The sequence below is a fragment of the Sander lucioperca genome, chromosome 2, assembly GCF_008315115.2.
Source record: "Sander lucioperca isolate FBNREF2018 chromosome 2, SLUC_FBN_1.2, whole genome shotgun sequence".
Lineage (NCBI taxonomy): Eukaryota > Metazoa > Chordata > Actinopteri > Perciformes > Percidae > Sander > Sander lucioperca.
The window spans coordinates 11,530,460-11,554,041 of NC_050174.1; the positions used below are offsets into that span (position 1 = coordinate 11,530,460).

The following is a 23,582-nucleotide window of genomic DNA, read 5'->3' on the forward strand; positions in this document are numbered from 1 at the left end:
TACTATATCTAGTCTCTAAACATAACCATATTCCCTGCACACCTACATTAAAAATATTTGTAAATTATGCTTTTCATAGCTATTTGATCCTGGTTGGTATGCCAACATGTTTGTCATTGTCAACAATGCTAGGCAACCTTGCACGGGAGTGGATGTGGTATTGAAAATGTGAGTGATTGTTTAAACATAATCCAGTTTTATCAAATTATCTAAACCACTGGGGCGGCCTCTAGCTCACCCAGTAGAGTGTGTGCCCCATGTAGGCTGAGACCTTTGCAGCGGCCCGGGTTCGAATCCGACCTGCGGCCCTTTGCTGCGTGTCATCCCCCATCTCCATCCCACCATTCCTGTCTATTCACTGTCACTATCAAAAAATAAAAGGGAAAAGCCCCAAAAAATAATAATTAAAAAAAAGATCTAAACCACTGTCAGAGGGTGAAACTAAATGTCAAAGCAAAACTATGAAAAAAAGGCCCAGATTGTAAGAAGAAGAAAAACATTTTTCCCTGTTAATGTTTTTAGTTTTGTCTGCCAATCACAGCTTTCTCCCTATAAATCCAATACAGTTGCTTTACCAAATTTGAGAGAAAGGTCCTCATGAGACAAACGTTCTGTGAATTTAAGAAAAATAAAATACAGCAGACAGTTTACCACATTAACATTTTATTTCCCATGTCTTCACGCTTCAATTTTCTGCGTTACAATCCCAACTTAAAATGAGTCGCTATCACTGCTTATTTACCTCAAAATGAACATAAAACAAAAGTAGCCTGCTATAACAAACATAAATATAACAGCACACACATTTCTCATAGGGACATTATTTCACATCATTTATCCTTAAAAACACACACGCCCAGAACAACGACCTCCCTGGGTTTGGAAGTTGTTAGAAAACGAGGGAATGAAAGAGTTTAGAGGGAAGGAGAGAGCGTAAATGATGTGGGGAGTAAAGGAGAGTGAGAGGGGATAATCAAATTGAAAGAAGAAACGCACTGTAAGAGCATTAGCTGAGCTGAATAATGGAATAAGTTAAACGCAAATGCACACTCACGCAAAAGCGCACTCACACTCACACACACACACACACACACACACGTTTGCATCCCAGAAAACAATACTTAATAAATTACAAAATAAAAGCAGAAAATAGCCATGCGCTAGCTTTACAAATGCAACACAAACGTACCTCATCTCTATAAACAAAAAAATGTATTAATCAAACAAACTACTTCATACTCTCATTACAAAGCACCATCTGCTTTTAAGGGTCCTCAGCAAATCCACAAAATGTACACACAGATTGGAGGAACAGATAAAAAGGAAACTAAATTCCAGTCTTAATTTTTTTTTAAAACATCACAGCAATGTTACCACCAGCTTTGGGCTGGGCTCTGAGAACTTTAAGCTAACGAGGTGACTAAAGTTGTAGTTTGCAAACTGTTGTAAAGTGATCTTCCATTCAGTTTGTTTCTCTTTGTTTTGTGTATAGTGTTTATCCAAAGTGCAAAAGGGTTTTCTGCTCGCTGCAGCTCATGCGTCGTGTTTGTTACCACTTTGTCTAACATTATAATACTGTCTATAATTAAAACAATGAAAACACCAACAGTGCATGTGGATATTTTACATTCCATCTTCATGTTTTTAATGCTGTACGTGACTGAGAAACTCCAACCAGACCTGTATTAGTTTATGGTGCGAGTTTGTGGTGTGCGTTTATATATCGGCATTTCATTTATGGTACAAGTTTGTCTGGATAAAGTCGTGAACATTCTACATTTGTGATATCAATAGTTTCAGTTTTGGATAAAGCAAGGCAAACAGCGCATGGATAATCAGACCACGTGCACTGCGACCGAAGAGGGAGGGGTTAAAGAGAGGAAGTGAGGTCACAACTCAAGTGTAGTTACATCTGAGTAGGTTTTTCTCCATAAGACACTCGGGATGACGGACGTTAACTTGCAGCTAAGCTATGCTCGGGCTGTTTGGTCATCCCTGGATCCTATTTAGACACCGTTAACTTGGCATGTCAAAAAAAAGGAAAGAGGAAAGCAAGGAAGGACACAAGGAAGTGTCACTAAAAGGAGTACAAAGTTAAAGTGCAGGGTGAGACTAAAGAAAGGAAGGAAAAAAAGGAAATAAGAAGGCAGGTTGGTTGGATCTCTAAGCTGGTCAGTGGGGGAGATCCAGTTTCCCCTCTGTTTTAACCAAACACAGGGTGATTTGTGAGAGGGGTTTCAAACACAGTATCTACAGAAGCCACTGGTTCTATTACGCTACCACAGCCTTGTCTGGTAGCTTCAGTGTAAGACCGGCTGTGAGAAATGAGCGAGTGGACAAGGGTTCAAGTTAAGGATCGGCGGTGCCTGCTGTTTGCTGCTCTGGCTAGCTATACGTGAATCTCAGAGGCTATATGGTGTCTGAGGTCAGGGGTTACAGTTCATGAAGGCTATAGTATGACGGTGAAAGGTGAGAACATTCACTGAGCAACACAGTTGACTCCAGTGGACCAACAAAATCAATCCATCTGGGAAAGGAGCACCTCGTTGTAGCCTACGTGCCATCAAAACGTGTCTATATAATAGGGTCAGGTGCAAATCTAAGCTATTTATTCACCAGTGAAAGTGAGAAGCGGGTTCTGACTAATTCACCTGTGAAACATTTAATTTTAGATCAGCTGACAATCCAAGCACTGGGTGGTTATACGCTCAAATTGCCAGGTATAGAGGAGATAAAAACCTCAGCGTTAGTCCCTGTGATTGGTCTCAGAGTCCGACAGTTGATCGAGGTGATCAGGATTCCCTTGGACTTCAGCAGCGTGCTCGTTTTCAGGCTCGGCGTCCTCATCGTTGCTCTCTGCGCTGTAGTCTATCGGCTCCAGAAAGGGCGGCTCGTCCTCCTCCATCACATAGGTGGTGGGGCTGCTGCTGGATAACAAAATATAACTGTCATTAACTTTTCTCTGTAAGTAAATTATGTGAATAAGCCTGTCACGGTCAAAACTCCTCACATACATCATGTCAGGACTTTGGAAAAGCAGGCACAATGCACCATTGATGCCTATGATTTATTTCAATTTTAAAATGTATTTCTGCATGCATTATTTTGAGAAAATATAAAATAAATGTATACATTTATATAACACTTCTTAAAAAGAAATACACATCTTCACTTACAGTACTGTATATCATATAACTGTCATGTTACGGTCCTTTACTCTGAGCTGAACTCAGAGGCACTGGAGGCAACAAAGAGCTTTCTAGATTCACGGAGTAACACACCCATCTGAAATGGGTTCATGGTCCTTGAAAATGTACTGTTGAGCCGATTTCTTGAAAGCACAAACCAAATATAGCACGGGGAACTCATACAAAATGTAGGATTATTAATATGCCAGGATCTTTATCTTTGTTTTATGTTGCATTTAGTTAGAAAAAGAAAATTGACAAACAAAGACTGACATGAAGCATGATGATCTTACAATCTGCCATTATATTTCAAACTCTGTCTAAACATCTCATAGCATTTAGACAATGTCTGATGAAATAATTATTATATATTTTATTTAAAATGAATTCATATTTTGTTTAATTTACAAGATGCGACAAAAGCCCAACACAAACTCCCAAGAGCCAAAGGTGCACATCTTCTATGTAAATCTATGTAAAGTCTTAACAAAATAGAAGTAATGTGGCTTTCCCTGTGGGTCTTAATGGTTAAATGGTTGCTGGTTCTTTGAGGTTTTAGTGGCTTTAGTGGGTTTTTAATGGTGTTAATGGTCTGAAATGTGATCCCAGGGAGACAGTCGATCAGGGGGGCTCAGGCAATGATCTCCCACCAAGCTCACCAGTGTGAGTGCAGGAGAGAGACAGACATTGTGCGTCAGTATATGTACAGTAAATGTGTTTGAGTGTGTGTGTGTGTGTGTGTGTGTGTGTGTAATAATGTGGATGGACAGAATATTGTCCAAACAGATAATGAGAGTTGTGAGTCAACCATTACAGGCCATTATAGAAATACCAAACCCAATCTCTCCTTTCTTTGGGTTAGATTTTCTGTATCTATCAACTGCAGCCATCTCTATACACAGTCCATCTTAATATACAGATTAATGTAATGTATGTAGATTAAAACCCCCTAACACATTCATTCACATGTGGATAAACCTCCACATCTCCTTACACAAATAAAAAAACATCTCTTTCGGTCTTCCTTAAACTGGCACAAAAACACACCCATGCCCGTATCCACGCATTTACTCACTCTGAGACACCCAGTTGTTTGTAGACGCCTCCCAATGGCCACAATGTCATTTTTGTGATGACCTATTAAATGGTAAGTGGTACCATACCAAGCGTCACGCATAAATCCATAAACCTGGGATGAGAGCAACCAATCCCAAAGGATACTCATGCAAACACACACACAAGCACACAAAAACACTTTTGGAGTCCCTTAATGATCAGACACATAAATGATGAATGAATATATCAATATTAAAGTAGAGTAGGTTAGTAGGAGAGAGTGACTGGGAGACACAGAGATGAAGAGACGGGAGCATTAAGTGGTTCTGAGTTTGAAGCCATTCTTTCAAATCAACTGCTTTAACAAATCTGTGGAGGAGAGAACGCTGACGTTAAAAAAGAAAAAAGAAAATAAGATAACCTTGGTGGTCACAGATAGGGTTTGGCCAAGTTTAATAATTTATATGCGGTGCTGAACTCAAGTCCAATTTAACCTGTGTGGACCTCACATTTCAGAACAGGGAAATTAAATAAAGTTGATTTGACATACAGTTAAGTTTGTTAGGATGTAAAGGCGTAACGCTGGCTCATCGTTTGAAGCCATTCAGCCATATGGATGAAGACTCAAGAAACTTTGTGCAACTAAAATTTTCGAATGAGTCTGAGTCTGAAAGACTAAAATTTGGGGAATCAGTACTCAGTAATACTGATGTAATTTGGTTGGTACCCTCATCCAATGAACAGATAAAACCCAAAGATATTCAAATTACAATGATGAAAACACTGAGAACATAAAACAACATCATTTGAGTTGTCTATACTATACGATTGGCATCACAGTGAACAGAAAAAGAGAGGTCAGTCGTGAAAACCAAGACAATCAAGCTAAACTTGAACTCTAATAAATCACTACTGATACTCTTCTACAAAGCAAATGCGTTGTGACAAGAGGTACAAACAATGTGAAGATAAAATACATTGTACTGGACTAGTGAAATTAGTCCAGTACATTAGTAGTCTTACAGTTGAACATATTCAATGCTGCTGTCCCCTGAAAGCACCGACACTTCAGTGGATGAGGACATGCTCTGACAGTGATCACTTTAATATATTTCTTTCCTACTTTGTGCTAATAAATTCCAGCTACAAGCGACTGTGCAGAAAGGCAGTGTCCTCGTTTGCATGTTCCATGTGCATTTAATCCATCCCGTTCACTGTGGCCCTGAAAAAACTTTGTAGGCGTCAATGGTTTAATACAAAATACAAAATTAAGATCTTGTGGCTGTTTTACGCTCTCTTAGAGAAATAATGACATTACTGACAATTACTCCATTCCTCTTTTACTTCAGAGTTTATTATATTTATCACACGTGCTCATTGACAGAATTCACAGCAGCCCTGCATAAATGCAAGCCTTCATTTGTTTCTTGAGGAGTGCTTCAGAGGAGATCCGGAGTTGACAGTCACACCATTAAGTAATCAACGTGTCAAAAAGGAAAACAGTCTGTAACCACTTGACTGTTTTTCGGGTAGAATTTTTGGCAACAGAAAAGACTTCATCGTCATCTAAGATACATCGGGAAGGTTACAATCCTGATAAATAAAGTGTTTGAAAAAACTGGTTCATGACATCTGTAGTGTGAGCCTGCCTTCTACCTGCTGCTGTCTTGTTTCCATGAGATCAAAGGCTTTATTCCTCAACTGTGAGTTTCTAACCTTTAACACAAAGCTCTCTATCTCTAAATAACCCCAGCATCTGTGTGCACCTGCATGAACTGTGCATGGGTGTGAATTTGCAGCATGCTCCACATTACTGACCTGACTACTTTAGCCTGTGTCCCAATGATATCGCTCTCTAAATCCAGCAGGTGTTGGTGATTGCGGAGCCCCGTCAGCCTCTTCAGCCTCAGCAGGGCCACACAGAACTGAGCTCCCATCTCCTCCAGCTCTCTGGTGCCGATCTGAAGACCCTGAAGAGAACATGTACATGCACATCAAAGACATATTATACTAATAGATACTAATATTTTCACACACAAAAATGTCACAATCAGACAAACTTGCACACACCGTATGTGCACACTTCCAACATACAGCTAGATTACATTTTCTTTTTCAAAGGTCCAACAGAAATCTACTTTAAAATGGCTGCTGTGGTTTTTTGTATAGCTGCTCTGGAGCCTGGGGATGGAGCCGTTGCCCATCTTCAAACAGCCCAATTTGCAATGCTGGAAAGCAGTTGCTGAGAAAACTTTTCATGTAGAAACATGATAATTTTTCATTTGCAGGAAGCACAAATTCAAAACGCATATGCACTCACACCTGCAACCCTAACAAAGTCGTCACAGTGCTGGACAATCATACAAGTAAATTAATACTCACTCAGGGACGCACACACACAGAGCTCACTCCCAACTTAACCAAAACACTTTCATGTTTCTATTTCCCCAGAGCAGCGCTAGGAACATCTAAACTTGGCCTGGCCACAGAGATATGCAGCCCCAATTCAGTAGACATTAGTTGCTGCACATCTGGACAAACACTTCCACACAAACCAGTGGGGCTGCTAATCAGTGCCAAAATGGCATCCCTAGACTGCTTCTAGATATGTAAGATGTTGACATTGGCAGAATTCAGAAGGAAGGAAATCAGCTGGGGTGGAAAGACAGTAAGAGAGAAGAAGGGAGGTAGAGGGGTCAAATAAAAAGGAAAAGAAAAGACAGAGGCGAAGCAAAGAGAAAGTGGAAAAAAAGGTCTGCAGCTCCACCTGCTGGACATTTGGAGATTTATAGGGGCACCTCCCTGTTACTTACAGGGGGTGGTGGACACAACAAAACAATGCAATAAAACTGGGCTATTGTCAGAAAGTTAAATAGCTCTGGCTAATTTGCTTCCTTTACCACGCTGTGGCTCCCATAAATGCAACTTTAGTATTTAATGGATTATTTAACAGCATGACATCAGGCAGGTCTTTTTTTTGTCCATACCTTACAAAATAAAGTACACACTTACCTTATATTTTCCCTGGTCACAACCACAGAGCGTGCTCTCCATGGTGTAGCTGCATTGTACTCCTATCTCTCTCCATACAACAACGCGGGCAGTTGACTCTTTGGAGCGCTCCACAACAAAACTACAGCTCGCCATGCTGAAGGCAGGGGCGATCTGGGACAGTATCTTAGGGAGTGCCTAAAACACACATTAAACAGTTTTGAGTGTTTTTGTGTAGGTGTGTGTTAGTGCATCAGGGGGCAGACAATAAAGTAGGGGGACAAATAACTGTGTCCAACAAAGACTGGCTTGTGTACAGAGCAGTTGCTTGGGAAAGCAGCAGTATTGACTGCTGCTACCCAAAATGTTTGCTGTGGGCTTGTAGCCTGAAGTGACATTTGCATTTCCACATACAGAGAGAAACAATAAACTGATCTTGACCTGGCCAGCTTGACTGGTGAATAGAAAGTAAAATTCCTATCCCACTGCAGAGTAAATTCAAGGTGAACTTATGAAAATTATCATAGTGAAACAAATTTGAACATGTTTTTCAGATAAGAGCTGGTGTTGAAACACATGTTAATGACAAGATAGATAGTACACTAATAGATTAGGGATTTAAATTTAACAGAATAAGAAAACCCTTAGCATTAACACAGAGGGGAAGATAAACAGGAAGAAGGCAGCTTAAAACAGTAACCTGATGTTACAATATTCACAAATAGAGAGAAAGTGAAAAGCAATTACTGTCAGTTTTAAAGTGCAACAATATTACAAGGTAATGTAAAGTGGTGCTACAATCTGTTGTTAAGTGGGGGACACAGGAATTGTATTTCAGTGCATACACTTTACAAGACAGACATGCTGATGTAAATATAAGCTGCTCTGATAGCATCTCTTTTCTGTAAAACTTAATAAAGGTGATCTCTTTGTACGGAGTTCAATGTAATTATTATTCAGCGATGTGAAACAGAGGGGCAGACGGAGAAAGTTAATGTTAGAATGAGGATGAGACATTTGTGTGTGTGGGTGTGTTTGTGTTCACCCTGTATCCAAGGTCCTCTTGTAAATCGCTGGACGTAGCACTGATATTGGACTGCCAGACTGTCTCCTTCACGCTGCAGCCATACATGAATACATTCTTTTTCCTGGAATGACCGTGGTAGTCGCAAAATACCTTCACACACACACACACACACACACACACACACACACACACACACACACACACACACACACACACACACACACACACACACACACACACACACATTAACTGCATCATCATCAAATGAACAGTGATACTGTGTTATCAGAGGGCCTGCAGTTTTACTGCTTATATTTCTTATGATGAGACATTTTCTCTGGTCTATTTTCAGATAAAGGACAGCAGCCTCACCTTGCTTTGTGTTGTAAAGTTATCACTCTTTGTACAGTAAATAAATCTCCCATAAAAGCAATATCCCATTATATCTAACTTGCTGACACACAGTGTAGTATAGAGGCCAATGGAGGCTGCTGTTTATGGTAACTGCATTCATGTCTTAAAACTAATTTGGTGATTTATTGATGTAAAAGTTAGTAGACATGCAGCCAAACAGAGTGTACAGCTGACCAGGAGAAATGGGACCAATATTAATGTGATGTTAGGAGAGTTATTTATACTTCCCAAATGAAAGACGATGCAGCAAAGTACAAAATGCCCCCAAAGTTATTTAAGTCCAGTTAATTAGAGGTCATACCAGTGGCGCCCTTTGTATGTGTGCAAGGTACTGCAGCAGGCTCTTAGTGTGGTAGATGGTGGGGTGGAGCTCAGGATTGGGATTCTGCCACTGGCGATTCAAATCTTCCCCACTCAGAGAACAACGATGACTACAGCAGAAAGGAGACAGCAGAAGAGGGGAAGGATAGAGAGTGGAGGAGAACAGAGCAACAGCTGGAGAATCATTCAAGACAAGATGTTGTGTGTGTTAATATAAATAAAGCTGTGACCAACATGCAGGCCCAGGTTAGGCAGATGTATGCATCTTCAGTGTGTATACTTGAAAGCTGTGAATGTGTGTTAATTTCTTTTTACACTCTTTTCACTCACTTTCCATTTACAACACCATCAGGGTTGAGCATGGGGATGATCTTGAAGATGTAGGCCTCTCTCAGGCTGGCTGCCAGTGGGCTGGTGCTCATCAGGAACTCCAACGTGCCCTTCATTACCCAACTGGCGTTGGTCTCTCCAGGGTGCACTCTGGCCGACAGGAAGATCAATGGACGATTCCCTGGAGATTGAGAAAGAGGGATCATAGCACAAGCATAAACAGAGCAATTAAAGAGACAGATTCGTTCACAGCTAAAAAAAACAGTGTCAGTGAACTACAGTGGATGGAAAAACCTATTTGGGAAGCACTGGCATGCCCTGACCTTCTCATGCAGTACTATTCACCCTAATGTTCTCGCAAGCATTAGTGAGAAAGGCACATTTCTGTCAGTTGAATTTCTTCATTCATTTGTTCATTATGGTGAACTATCCAGGAGCCAAGCACGAATCCCACATTTTGTCCAATGAAAGTGATGGTAAGCAAATTAAAAAAAATACATGCACACAGACCTACAGTGATTTACTTACTAAATTGACAGATGTGATCATTGGAGTTGGACTCTGGCATGGCAGTGATGGTGAGAAGGGGGCAGCCGTTTCCCCCCAGAGTTTTACACAGGACGTCCTGTCTCAGGTATATCTGAGGGGTCCTCAAAGCCTCTAGTTTGGACAGGTGCATCTGAGGATACAATGACAGAATGACAATTTACAGTTTACATTTTGCTAACATTATCTACAACTTCCATCTAAGCCCCCATCCCTCTTGAATTGTTGCACTGGCCACTTGTGATAAAGTGATTCAGTTTGGGTTATTGTTGCTTGTATTGTAAGCAATTCTGCATAGTCACTCTATATAAAAGGCAGGCAAAATGTAATACAAAAAAACACATCTATTGACATAATGAGTGAACAGTAGTGTGAGAGCACAGTAGTTATCTGAGCTCAGATTTGAAGAACATAAATGATACAACAAGGGAAACAAAACAGTGGCAGTGTATTAAGAGGCAGGGTCTGGGGGTCATATGGGGTCACACTGGGGGTTTGGGAGTTTTAGCAGTAGGAAGTAGAGTAATAATTACTCAACGGAAGTATACTGAAAACTGACATTTGAGTAGTCAGATATGTATACTAGTAAATGCTAATGTTCTCTAGGTTACAGCAAACTGTGGTATTGTAATACTACCTTAAGAGTGGAGTATGTATAAGGGTAATGATAGGCAAAGTAGCAGACATCATCCTTATGGCTGAAGCTTGTGCTGAAGGTCATTGTATAATAGGACTTTCCTTTCTGACCACCAGCTGCAATGGAACTCCTTGCAAAGTGATTCCTATGGAGGAGGAGGAACATTTCATGAGTAAATGTTGCACAATACAGCACTCATGATACATTCACTCAATGGCCACCTATTAATACTTGTGGGATCAGCTTGGGCGTGCTGTTCGTGCCAGAGTGACCAACATAACCACGTTGACTGACTTGCAACAAATGCTGGTTGAAGAATGGGATGCCATCCCATAGCAGTGTGTGACCAGGCTGGTGACCAGCATGAGGAGGAGGTGCCAGGCTGTTGTGGCTGTGTATGGTTCTTCCACACGCTACTGAGGCTCATGTTTGTCAAATGAATAAATTGTTAAATTGCCAATATGTCTTGTTTCTTCAAACTTCAATCATCCAATCCACCAAAGGAGTCAATGGTAGAATAAGCGGTTTGGCATTGGCAGAGAAGATTTGGCAAATTTTTCATGGGCGCAACCCACATACTCAGCGCTGCTGCTCATCCCACAAATGCATGTTCCTTACAAATGGGGCACCATTTGAAAGGGAACTAAACAGGCTTTCCAACGGTATAAGATTTATTGCCAAAAAGCATTGTTACCACAGAGAAATTATCTACCAAACACAAATGTCCTTACTTTTTGTGCTAAGTTTATATGTAACATTATATAGTCAATACTTTGTAAATACACTACCGGTCAAAAGTTTGGGGTCACTTAGAAATTTCCATTCCACTCCATTATAGACAGAATACCAGCTGAGATCAGTTGCATTGTTTTTTTTAACCAGGGCAGTAGTTTTCAGATTACATTATGTGCTTACATAACTGCAAAAGGGTTCTCCAATGATTTATCAGTAAGCCTTTTAAAATGATATCAGATTAATAAACAGAATGTGCCTTTGGAACATTGGATGAATGGTTGCTGATAATGGGCAATGTATATATTGCATTAAAGATCAGCCACTTCTTTCTACAACAGTCGAGAACCCTTTTGTAATTATGTAAGCACATAACGTAATCTGAAAACTGCTGCCCTGATTAAAAAAACAATACAACTGATCTTAGCTGGTATTCTGTCTGTAATGGAGTGGAATGGAAATTTCTAAGTGACCCCAAACTTTTGACCGGTAGTGTATGTGAAGCAATTCGTGAAGAAAGGGTGTAAAGGGTTTGTCACCAAGTTGCCACTACACTTTCCCTTCTAAGGGTGCTTTCCAAAAATGTTGCAGTACTAAGTACATTAATACTAGCTTAAAATATTTTTGTCAGTGTAGTAAGCTATAAAGTAGTTGAGTGCTTTATAGCTACTGTATATAAAATGTATAAATATACAAGGTAATTAATAAACTACAGCACAGAAGCTTGAGTATGGCAGTATAGGTATGCTGCATGAAAACTGTGCTCTTGCACCATTTAACTGTGATACTTATTAAAAAGGTAGTTTTTGCCTTTCCCCTCTCCCCTTCTGACTGCACCTACTTGTAGTAACAGATATCTGTTCCTGTTCTGACCCAGCGAGGCCTGCCACTGATCGCCTCCTGCACAGAGTACATCAGCACCTGCATGCCTGCACACACAAACAGAGACACACGCACATGGAGAAAGACAAACACACAAAAGAATGTGCGCTGTCTGATGCTCAAGCGATCTCATATAGACTAACAGTAGGTTAAAAGGCCTTTAAATTCAATAAAATCTAAGTTAAAGAAATATTTACAAATATATACACAAACCTTCTGCAGGTCAGAAGGAGAATGACAAGTCACATGTTGTTGTGCATCTTACCGTAGTTGAACTGGCTGTTTGACTTCTCAGAGTTGATGATGTTGAAGCGGTAGGTGGTTCCAACACGCATGCCGCTCACCTCAAAGTAGAACCACTGATGGTAGTGATTACTGTTGATGTCTGAATTCAGCACAAGGTCATACTCATATCTGGAGAAACACCACAACATAAACTGTAAAAGTGGACCCAAACACTATCAACCATAAACAATACTGATGTAACACTTCTTTTGTTTTTAATCTAATTCTGTAAAATTTACAGTAGCTTGAAGTTAAGTAGGTTGAATATAGTAATAGTTGACCATGGCTTTAAATGTTATGTTAAAAGATGATCAAATTAAAAATGCACATCTAATTGTGTAGCTCTTACGGATTCCGAATGTGAAAATATATACTTACTTCCTAATCTGAACTGCCTTCCTGAGGTTGCCAGACTCAAACTGAGAGTTAAACTTCAGTGATTCGCCATCATCTTCAATAACAGGACAGCTGAAACAACAAAATGTGAATGATAGATTGAGCTAAAGTAATCTGCTTTGTGAATGCCACAGCTCTCAACATTATCAGAAAAAAATGACAAACTGTAGCTTTTGTCATAATTTTAGCTGCATTTAGCCTGAGTGATGTAACTCTTTCGGTTAGCAGACTTGGTAAGAGGGACTCACCTAGGAATGTCCAGGTCGTAAACTACTTTATCCACGATATCATTTGGATGAATCAACCGCTCAGTGTCCTGGAATATTTTAGACCTGCATGATTAGACCCACAAACAAACTCATCATTAACACAAAGAAAGGAAAAATATGTTTTCCATTAAAAAATGTTGTTTATTTATGAGGATGAATGCAGTAAGGTGTAATAAATGCCTTTTCCTGCCACCATAAACTTACAGACACAGCAAAGTTAAAAGTGTAAACTGTAGCTCACAATCAGACTGAAAAGCCAATTCAGAGCGCCATGAAGAATGTAACCACATTATTGTATTTAACTTTCTCCAAATTGTGCCTGGAAATTTGACTCACAACTTGTCCTTGGAAAAAGCATTACTAAAACATCATTACTAAAACATCACTATTACTGAGGCTCCGAAAGGTCTGTCTAGAGCTCCACAAGTTTGCACGAGGTCATGCTCATATCTGTAGTTTATGTCAAAGATTTACAAAAGTTTCAAAATATTTGCTCAAATCTGGTAAATCTTTCTGGCATGGTAAACATTACATTACACTGCAGTTCATTTCCCTTTTCAGTTGTACTATATTCTTAGTTTTATAATCTCTATACTCTTTTCAGTTTGAATGCTAAATGATTTCAGCAAACCACAAGTTTTCAGAAAAATGTCTTACCTCTGTACACCATAAACTCTCTCCTGAAGGGGCTCCCTAAATGTTGGGGCTACATGGCCGAAGTAGTCTGGGTAAGCCACTTCGGCGTACTGGGGTACAGAGTGTGTTCCCTTCACCATCTCCACATAAAGGTCTGGGTCATGCAGCGGGAGGAGCAGCGCTGTGTCTGGCACCTCCAGGACTGCTCCTTCCCCTCCCTCATCCTCAGCACCCTCTGAGCCACAATCTGAACCCCAGTTACTGCCTCCTCCTCCCACACGACGAGTAGCGATGCCCCCCAAGAGCAGAGGAGACTGTATGTGCCTCGTGGCATTGACTGGGGATCCTTCTTGTTTGACTCCCCTTCCTCCTCCTTCTCCTGTGTTCAGAGCCCCCTCCTCTTCTAGAGAGACACACTCCAACACATGTGCTAAGTCCTGTTCTATCATCTGCCCTTGAGAGGGAGGCCTAGCGAGAGAGGACAATGTTGTACATGTGTCGGGGGAAGGAATCCGGGCCTCCTCTTTTTTGTCTTGGTCCTTGGTTAGGTGGATGGTGTCCAGTTCTAGAGGTGTCAGAGGAGCAGGCGGAGTAGGAGTGGGCACAGAAGGAGACGGCAGGGTGTGTTGTCCTTTGGTAGAGTTACAATCCCCCTGAGAGCCCGATTTGGGGACGAGCTTTGGGGACAGGGCTTGAGCTGTGGGCACTATGATTGGCCGAGTGGATCGAGTTGAGGTTGATGATGAGGAGAAAGATGATGATGTGGTAGAGGCACTCTTTGAGGATTCAAAGTTATAACCCTGTAGAAATAAGAAATATCGATCAGAAAGAACGTTTGTGGCAGAGACCGCACACTCCCGTAAAAATATAATCAAGGATCTTTTATTTACACTGAAAACAGCAACAAGAGCAGTGCTCAGCGCTTCGCCAGGCTCATAAAATGTGCAATGGGCCAAAAGCTTAAATTTTAAGTTGTTGTAGTAATTAATAATGGCATAGAAGTGTGCAAAACAGGTTTAACCATCTCAGACATTTAATATAAGAGCAAACGTAGAAAAAGTAGGGGAAAATAAAACTAATAAAACTAAATATAATAAATAAATAAATAAATAAATAGAAACAAATAATCATGCAAAGTAAAAGAAAATAAGGCAAGATATATTGATGTCTTGACCAGATATTTCTATGTGACCATGTTGTAGGAAATGTCTCATACTAATTCATTCTGACACATAACTGCTGACGTTGGGCCAATAAGATCACATTTTAATAGTACATGTTAAAATGTGAGTATTGTGCAAAGACATTGTTCAGCACTGTCACATACTTACTTATTAATACGCCAATTCAGCTATAATTCATGTTAATTTAAATAGATGTTTTGGCCTTTTTTCCCACCTTGAAATCTTGTCAACATGGGCACAAAATTACTGACCTGGAAGTCTTCAGAAAGCTCCAAGAAGAACCTCTCATAGACCCTCAACTCCTCGAATGGACGACCAGGGTTCTTTTTGGGATGTAGTTTGTTTAGGTCCGTCTCTATGTCATCATTCTGATCAAAAAGACCCAAAGGAAGCAGACATCTAAATGTACAACTTCAGACTGTGTGCTATGTGGCTGAATTTGGGCTATTGCTTATATTTGTTGCTATCTAAGGAATATGAGAGGCAGACAAAAGGAAAAAAGAACTACAGCTAACCCACTTATTTTGTGTAGCTGTTTCATTTTAGGGGGATTTAATAGTGTTCGGAAATGTTGGCGAGTGGCTCGCTGGATTGCTTAATCACAATGTAAGGGCAGGACAACGTTTTGATTAAATCAGTAATTGTAAATGCATATCATATATGGTTTACATGTTTGACACAGTTATACTGGAATGTTAGGCACTGTCAGGTGAGTGGTGGTTGGTGAGTTCTGACTGCCCTCTGCTGGAAATTAGAGAAGTGCATCAACAATCAGCAAAATAGTAAAGTCCCTAAACATCAATAACAGTATGCTAATGTAATACTTAATGATTGATATAAACATTTATGATTTTTAACTAAATGGCCTATTTGGATGGATTCACATCCTTTAGCCAATTCGGGCCATTATTATTATAGATCACAACCATTTATGAAGTTCAACCATGATGCAAAAATGTTTAAGATGTAAATCACTTGGGCCTAAACTGCACTGCCTCTGTACCACCACTGCCATACAGAGAAAATATACTCCACATTTTAAACACAAAGTGCCATACGTAATGTTTCCATGTGAAATATTGTGTCTGCATGAGAGTGCTGAATATTACCGCAGAGCGCTGATCCTTCTCGTCCTCGTCATTCTCAGTATCGTTCTCTGTGTCCGCGTCTGTCTCCTCGTTATCATCACTTTCATCCACCACATCATCCACTGGATGGAGACACACACACACACACACACACACACACACACACACACACACACACACACACACACACACACACACACACACTTAAGTGGCTGTCCTTAAAACAAACATTTTCCTTTTTTTCACCCAAGCTGGGACTTTATCAATTTCCACAGTGTGTGTAAGGCTGGCACAACTCAACTGACTTTGGTCACTGAGTTCAATTGCTATGACAGGAACAGAGAAAATGTTAAAAATATGTGAGCAGCCATGATTCAGAGATGAGTGAGAGATTTAAAGACATTTTGAACATATTTAGTCAAATACATTGAGCTGGTGATCTCAATGACAACTTGTATATGTAATAGCAGTAGCTTGTTATATTACACTGTTCTCCATGGTTGGGATACTGACATCACAGACATGTTTTCAGGAATATAGAGGAGTCAACACAACTGCGCTGGGTACTACTGGGTTGCTGTTGTCAATAAGAACTGTGAAAACTGTGGTGTACATAATTGTTTTTATGGAGTTCCTGTTTGATTTTGCACTTGCCAGAAAATGAACTAAATTGTGTGGACATTTGCATCATCATGGGAATGCTTTATTTCAGATCAGATAAAGGGGCTCAAATATTTCACCAGAAAGCCTGTGGAAGCAAGGAGGCAAATTAGTTGAGTACAGTGCAAGTACATAAGTCAGTCTACTAGTGAGCAAGCATGCACTAATCAATGTGTACTAAGCATCTTTATTACACGTTTATTACCAACACATGTCATGTTAGTTTAGTGAAGTTAAAGTATGACGTGAGGTGAATGAGAAAGCAGCAGTGAGGGAGTCTATGTACTCTGAAGATGGAGTTGTGTCTTAGGTTCGTCTTACCCCTCTTTAAGGGCCTGTCGCAGAGCTGATGATTTTTTCTTCCTGTAAGGCACATTGTGTGCAGCAGTGTTGCCATTAACCATTTATGCGTTTCAGGGATGTAAGCATAATTTGTGTGTGTGTCCGTGTATAATGCAGGACTGAATCTAGCAGCAATGACTGTGATAAAAAAGTCTATGTGTCTGTCTGTACTGCATAATCATCAATGTAAGGCGTGTGCATGCTGTACACTGCGATATGCTTGGGCACTCTCTAGTGAAGTGTGTGTGTGTGTGAGTGTCTCACCCCCAGGTGGCTGGCTGTATAGCTGCGCCACAGGCCCTACAGCAGGTACATGTGGCAGCTGGTATTGGAAGGCCGATTTGATGGTGGGCAGAGGCAGACGGTTCTTAGGAAAACACTTCCTCATGATGAGACTCGAAGTGTTGACAAGTGGATCCAGAGTCCGCACCGGGAGACACTCCTTGACATAAAACCACACAGAAAGTAGAGAGTAGGTGAGACGGAGTGTATGTGTGTGTGTGTGTGTGTGTGTGTGTGTGTGTGTGTGTGTGTGTGTGTGTGTGTGTGTGTAGTACATATGTGTTGCATGCTTTAATTGTTAGCCATGCATATGTCACATTCTCACTCACAGTGGATGAGTTGTAGAGGATCCTCATGCCATCAGCGTCTAGGAATGCTTTCCTGCCAAGCTTTATGTTGGTGATGTTCCTGAGGCAGACCAGCAGCCCTTTGCGAATCAGCATGTGGCGATGTCGTGTGTCATTGCGATGCCAGTCCTGGTACAGAGCCAGCAGGACTGGCACATGCCCACCATCCACTGCACGGCGAGCATTCGTTTCTGCACAGGGAAGAGAAAAAATGGAGGAGAGAAAGCACTGATAATTTGTACTTTATGACTGTGGGATGGGATGAAAAGAATCATGGGAGATGTAAAAAAAAAAAAAGAAGTTTGTTGGGGGTTAGATAACTTGAAATCCATGTTGATAAAAGGTGAGAGAGGCAGAAGGAACCAGCACTATTTAAGGATCACTACACTACTGAAGAATCAAAAGTCAATGCTACAAAGCAAATTACTCACTGGATTTGAGCAGTGCTCCCAGTGCGTCCAGAGCTACCCTGTTGATTTAGAAACAAGGCAAATAGGTTACATGGCTGAACAAATGTCAATGACAGAAAGAGGTCTGAAAGAGGCAAAGAATATGTGGCCTGTGGATGTCACTAGTTTATAACATAGCATTTATGCTGGCTCATTAACACATTAGACCGCTTACTTAAGCAGGCTGGTGTTCTTCTTGCTGTACGGCGTGACAATCTTGAACATGAGCTCCACCACTCCGTTCTTGCCCAAAGAAATCGCATTCACCGCTTTACAAAAACAGACATATACATGCAGAGATATCAGGCAAAAGTAGAAACTGACGGCACTTAAAAAGTATTTCTTAGTGGAATCTCCTCAAACTTTGATAGATGTATTTCAAAGTTTAAAACGACTCACAGTTGGTGGAGTAAACCCTGAGAACCTGCAGGCAGGGCAGAAGCAGTTTGGTATTCTGTAGGTTCTGTTTTATTAAGTTGACTGTGATGTTCAGCGCGCCACTCAAGCGCGCCTTCACTCCAAACTTTCGGTCTGAACACACAGAGGTTGTAAGGTCAGTGATTATACAGAGAATAATCACTAGATTTTCAGTGTTTTCTGCAAAACACTAAATAACAATACAGTCTTAGAGGCACCCTGTAGAGTTTTTACGAGTCCCCGTTTTGTTTGTATTGTGCGCACACACACACACACACGCACGCACGCACGCACGCTTTTCTACCGATCTACAGGCGGCAGTAACACGCCAAGAAACGTAGCAATTCGCCCGCAAAGGCAGGGAAGAAGAACACTGCCAGCACAGATAGAGATTGAGACAGATGATATTAGATCTACCTTTTGGGCCAACCTTGGCAAGCAGTGAGTGAAGCTGAAGCATGAGTTCTTCACTGGGAGGCAACTCTTTAATGGCAGTGATCAGAATCTGGAATAATATTCCTGTTCCTCCTTTAGACACAAATACTCCCACCCTGCGACCTCTGCCTAAAGACAGATAACAGTAAAACAGCATTAGATGTGATAATGAAAACCTTAGAATAGTGAAAACCTTAAAACATTACTTTAGCAATTCCAGCTAAATTTTCAGTTTTTGTTAGAGTGACACAATGAATTGTTCATGCTTTTAGAATATAATTACTTCTTGTCACATGAAAAAGTAAACACTTTGCAAGTACCCCAAATATTTCATTTCTAAATTAGAAATGACAGTTAAATTGCCCACTAAGTGATTAATCAGCAGGGAAGTAAATGTTGTAATCAGCTCTCAAAATCAGTGCATAAACTGCTCATCAATTGTGAAAAACTCTACTCACCCACAGTCAGCAGCTCACTGAGAATGTACAAAATGTTAAGAGTGGTCTGGACATCCCTGGTGTTCTGTCGAAGAAACACAGAACATTTGTCAAACAACATAGTTATATATATCATGAATTCTAGAAATCTGTGCAATTCTCTCTTCAGACAATATATGACTTGATGTTCCTTCTCTTACGTGTGCAGTCTAATCTCAAATCAAAGAATGCATCAATGTAAAATCTGTAGCAGGGTTTCCCACAGCTGTTCATAACTAGGCATGGATGCATTTCTTATGTCTCTGCATGCAATGTTTTAAACAGTGAGCTTATTCTGGCAAAGCTCACATCATGGGTGTCTATTAGGTTTATGAAGGATGTCTCAAAGGAAGGGAAATACACCTTCTGTGCACGTTCAATGCATCAAGACTTTTCTCCGTTTTTTGATTCTCCTTTCACTGTGGAGGCATGCAACAATAAAACAATTTTCTTCATGAATTTGAGGAAACACTTGGTGAGTTATTGATATACAAATAGTCTTTTTGAGGGTGAAATATTCCTTTAAAGAAAGAGTTTGACATTTTGGGAAATTGCTTATTTAATTTCTTACTGAAAGTTAGATGAGACGATTCATACCACTCATGTCTGTACGATAAATATGAAGCTACCATCAGCAGTCACTTAGCTTAGCACAAAGACTGGTACAGTGCAAGTCTTTCACAGTCAAATTTAAAGAAAACCACTCTATCCATTTGTGCAAACAGAAGTGAAAACTACAGAGTAAGCTTAGTGTTAAAGTGTTGTCATGCACTGAGCTGCAATCTCCAGTTGTGTTGATGAATGAGCTGACCTCCAGTGAAGCCAGGATGACCTCCATGCCACTGGAGCCTTTGGACATCACCTCTTTCCCGCTCTTCTCTGCAACACACAACAAAATAAAAAGGACCAGAAATGTGAAGATAAACAGTACTGCATTTGTGCAAAACAGTTGAGGGACCTCTCACACAAGCAAAGTGTGGGCTGTTATTCCATGTAAAGCAGGTTGTCCTGTAAATGTTTGGTCGACCATTAAAGACAAGTCAGAGTGTCACAGAGGATTATCTTGGAACGTGTGAAGACCACTTCCCTGGGCTACTTGTAGTTACAAAGATTCTGCTGGATTACCCAATATATATATACTTTGTGTCAAATATTACCTTTTGCACACGTGAGCTTTACCTTTATCCTCTTAAAAACTGTCCCACTCAGCAAGATGTGGTTTCGTACCTTTTTTCTTTCGCTCTTTCAATCATACCCTACACCTGCCCTGTAATTTAGGAGCTGACAGATTTCTGACCTCTTTGAAGAGGCCTCAGTGAGTGATCCTCTCCGTTTGTGCTTACTTCATATCACAGATACCTCAAGTTGGAGAGTAATATCACTTGGTGATGATCTTACACATGTGAGGAGTTCATGTGTCTGGCATAACACGCAGCAGCAGGTGAATATGGAAATGAAATGTGTCAAGCATGCAGCTTTCATGATTGATGTTCTCTCACTAAAAAGAATGTGAAATATAAATTATAGACCAGAAATGCATCCGTGTACACACACAATTTCCACAGACTCACTTTCCACACTTACACAACTATGTGCACCACTGGGAAAAAAAAAAAAAATAATAATCATACACAATAATGATTTGCTGCTATTTATCCATATACAGTAATTCCAATGATTTTATTCTGCTTGTAAAAATGTTCTAATAAGAATAAACAAAGCTTTAGCAAATAACCTTAGACGTTAGCGTAGACATTGCCCTTTAATTTACCTCAACAACCATCATTTATGTCTTTTCTAGTGATTGCAGATATTAGTCAGCTGTGGCACATGAACTGTGGAGGTTGTAGAAGACAGATTGATTTTTCTAATCTAAGAAAAAGGGAAATATTTGTGTGCCTTCATAGATAATTCTATTGTGAAAATCTATATCTTATATCTTATATTTATTATCTTATATATAACTACCTGAAATATTTTCATCATTCTGGACCCTACCTGGGGGGTCTGGGGAGACCACAGAATGACAGTATGTCCTGGTGTAGCGGTACTCCATTTCATAACAAAAGGTCTCAAGTTCACCAAAGCTTTGGGTGAGAAGATGTCCTGTTTTCCAAAATCCCAGGTTCACTGCCTCTGGAGTCCAAAACGTTGTGCCGGTCTGCTGTGAATCTAAACGCCTAAGAGTTTGCTAGTCTTTCAATGGTATTTCTCCATCCTTCTAAGGCTACAAGTAAACTGCTTCACTGGTCAAACCTCCAACTGTGTACCAAACACTGAGCTTAGGGGCAGGACACCATGAACTTAGTAATCAGCACCTCCCCTTGCACGCTACCAGAATCTGAAACACCAACTGCTGCTACAGAAAACTGACAACTGTATAGGATATCTCTACTTATGTGTCTTTACTGCCTCCTAAGCTCTAAAACTCTGAACATGAGACAAGAGTACAGCAAAGTCCGTCTCTGGGTGTATAGTTACTGTGAACAGGGTCACAGACCCCCACCTTCCCCAGAATCAACGTCATGCTCATACACATTTCAAGTTGAGGCGCAAGCAGGGTGTGACAGACAGCCATCCAGTAGATGAGAGAGGAACAGCTGACATATCACGATTGAAAGGGTCACAGACAGAATCCTTTCCACTGTGCCCATTAGTCATGGTGGATTAACTACAAATTTACTTTGTGTGTGGGAGGAAGCAATGAATCATGGGAAGATGAAATTCAAGAAAAGCACAAGAGGGAAGAATTCAAAGTATGCCAGAAGGCTCAAAATACTAAGTGATGATTCAGCAGAATTCTTCACCCACACACAAAGGCTTCATTAAGGCTCTGCCCCAAGTGATTACAAGCTGTCCTCACTCAAAAAATCCACAATGAAAATACCAGTAACTAAAAAACTACTAGCTCCAGGGCAAAGTTAATATGAGAGCTAGTAACAAAAATATAGTTTGTAGGTTTGTATCCACATGGGGAAAACAGTAAACGGTTCAAATTTCCAGTATTGTGGTAAACCTACAGTACAAGTCAGAAGTTTGGACACACTCCAAACTTCTGACTTGTACTGTATTTCAAGATATGGCTGCAAGTAGCAACTCATTTCATTATTGATTAATCTGTTCATATTTGAGGATTGATTGATTGATTGATGTATTTATATATATATATATATGTATTTATATATATATATATATATATATATATATATATATATATATATACACACACACACACATAGTGAGGAAAATAAGTATTTGAACACCCTGCTATTTTGCAAGTTCTCCCACTTAGAAATCATGGAGGGGTCTGAAATTGTCATCGTAGGTGCATGTCCACTGTGAGAGACATAATCTAAAAAAAATAATCCAGAAATCACAATGTATGATTTTTTAACTATTTATTTGTATGATACAGCTGGAAATAAGTATTTGAACACCTGTCTATCAGCTAGAATTCTGACCCTCAAAGACCTGTTAGTCTGCCTTTAAAATGTCCACCTCCACTCCATTTATTATCCTAAATTAGATGCACCTTTTTCAGGTGTCTTTAGCTGCATAAAGACACCTGTCCACCCCATACAATCAGTAAGAATCCAACTACTAACATGGCCAAGACCAAAGAGCTGTTCAAAGACACTAGAGACAAAATTGTACACCTCCACAAGGCTGGAAAGGGCTACGGGGAAATTGCCAAGCAGCTTGGTGAAAAAAGGTCCACTGTTGGAGCAATCATTAGAAAATGGAAGAAGCTAAACATGACTGTCAATCTCCCTCGGACTGGGGCTCCATGCAAGATCTCACCTCGTGGGGTCTCAATGATCCTAAGAAAGGTGAGAAATCAGCCCAGAACTACACGGGAGGAGCTGGTCAATGACCTGAAAAGAGCTGGGACCACCGTTTCCAAGGTTACTGTTGGTAATACACTAAGACGTCATGGTTTGAAATCATGCATGGCACGGAAGGTTCCCCTGCTTAAACCAGCACATGTCAAGGCCCGTCTTAAGTTCGCCAATGACCATTTGGATGATCCAGAGGAGTCATGGGAGAAAGTCATGTGGTCAGATGAGACCAAAATAGAACTTTTTGGTCATAATTCCACTAACCGTGTTTGGAGTAAGAAGAATGATGAGTACCATCCCAAGAACACCATCCCTACTGTGAAGCATGGGGGTGGTAGCATCATGCTTTGGGG

The 23,582-nt window shown here is 40.4% G+C and overlaps 1 protein-coding gene across 4 annotated transcripts in view; it reads right to left on the reverse strand.

Annotated features, from left to right (window-relative positions):
- Positions 1-646: 646 nt before the first annotated feature.
- The window catches only part of agtpbp1 (ATP/GTP binding protein 1), a 30,122-nt gene continuing 7,186 nt past the window's right edge, over positions 647-23,582 (reverse strand). Inside the window, exons 1-25 of one of the 4 annotated variants that reach the window (XM_031309255.2) lie at positions 21,389-21,766; positions 20,202-20,269; positions 19,373-19,436; positions 18,897-19,043; positions 18,462-18,593; positions 18,238-18,331; positions 18,045-18,082; positions 17,596-17,804; positions 17,249-17,426; positions 16,964-17,005; positions 16,004-16,104; positions 15,146-15,262; positions 13,732-14,510; positions 13,054-13,137; positions 12,788-12,877; positions 12,390-12,538; positions 12,084-12,171; positions 10,511-10,655; positions 9,856-10,006; positions 9,328-9,508; positions 8,978-9,107; positions 8,281-8,412; positions 7,257-7,433; positions 6,063-6,214; positions 647-2,927 (exon numbers count right to left, since the gene is read on the reverse strand). In XM_031309255.2, coding sequence (XP_031165115.1) covers positions 2,747-2,927; positions 6,063-6,214; positions 7,257-7,433; positions 8,281-8,412; positions 8,978-9,107; positions 9,328-9,508; positions 9,856-10,006; positions 10,511-10,655; positions 12,084-12,171; positions 12,390-12,538; positions 12,788-12,877; positions 13,054-13,137; positions 13,732-14,510; positions 15,146-15,262; positions 16,004-16,104; positions 16,964-17,005; positions 17,249-17,426; positions 17,596-17,804; positions 18,045-18,082; positions 18,238-18,331; positions 18,462-18,593; positions 18,897-19,043; positions 19,373-19,436; positions 20,202-20,269; positions 21,389-21,446 — 3,687 coding nt within the window. In that variant the 5' untranslated portion in view covers positions 21,447-21,766 and the 3' untranslated portion in view covers positions 647-2,746. Of the gene's footprint in view, positions 2,928-6,062; positions 6,215-7,256; positions 7,434-8,280; positions 8,413-8,977; positions 9,108-9,327; positions 9,509-9,855; positions 10,007-10,510; positions 10,656-12,083; positions 12,172-12,389; positions 12,539-12,787; positions 12,878-13,053; positions 13,138-13,731; positions 14,511-15,145; positions 15,263-16,003; positions 16,105-16,963; positions 17,006-17,248; positions 17,427-17,595; positions 17,805-18,044; positions 18,083-18,237; positions 18,332-18,461; positions 18,594-18,896; positions 19,044-19,372; positions 19,437-20,201; positions 20,270-21,388; positions 21,767-23,582 lie in introns of those variants that run through there. The other 3 variants (XM_031309253.2, XM_031309252.2, XM_031309254.2) reach the window with 3 other exon arrangements.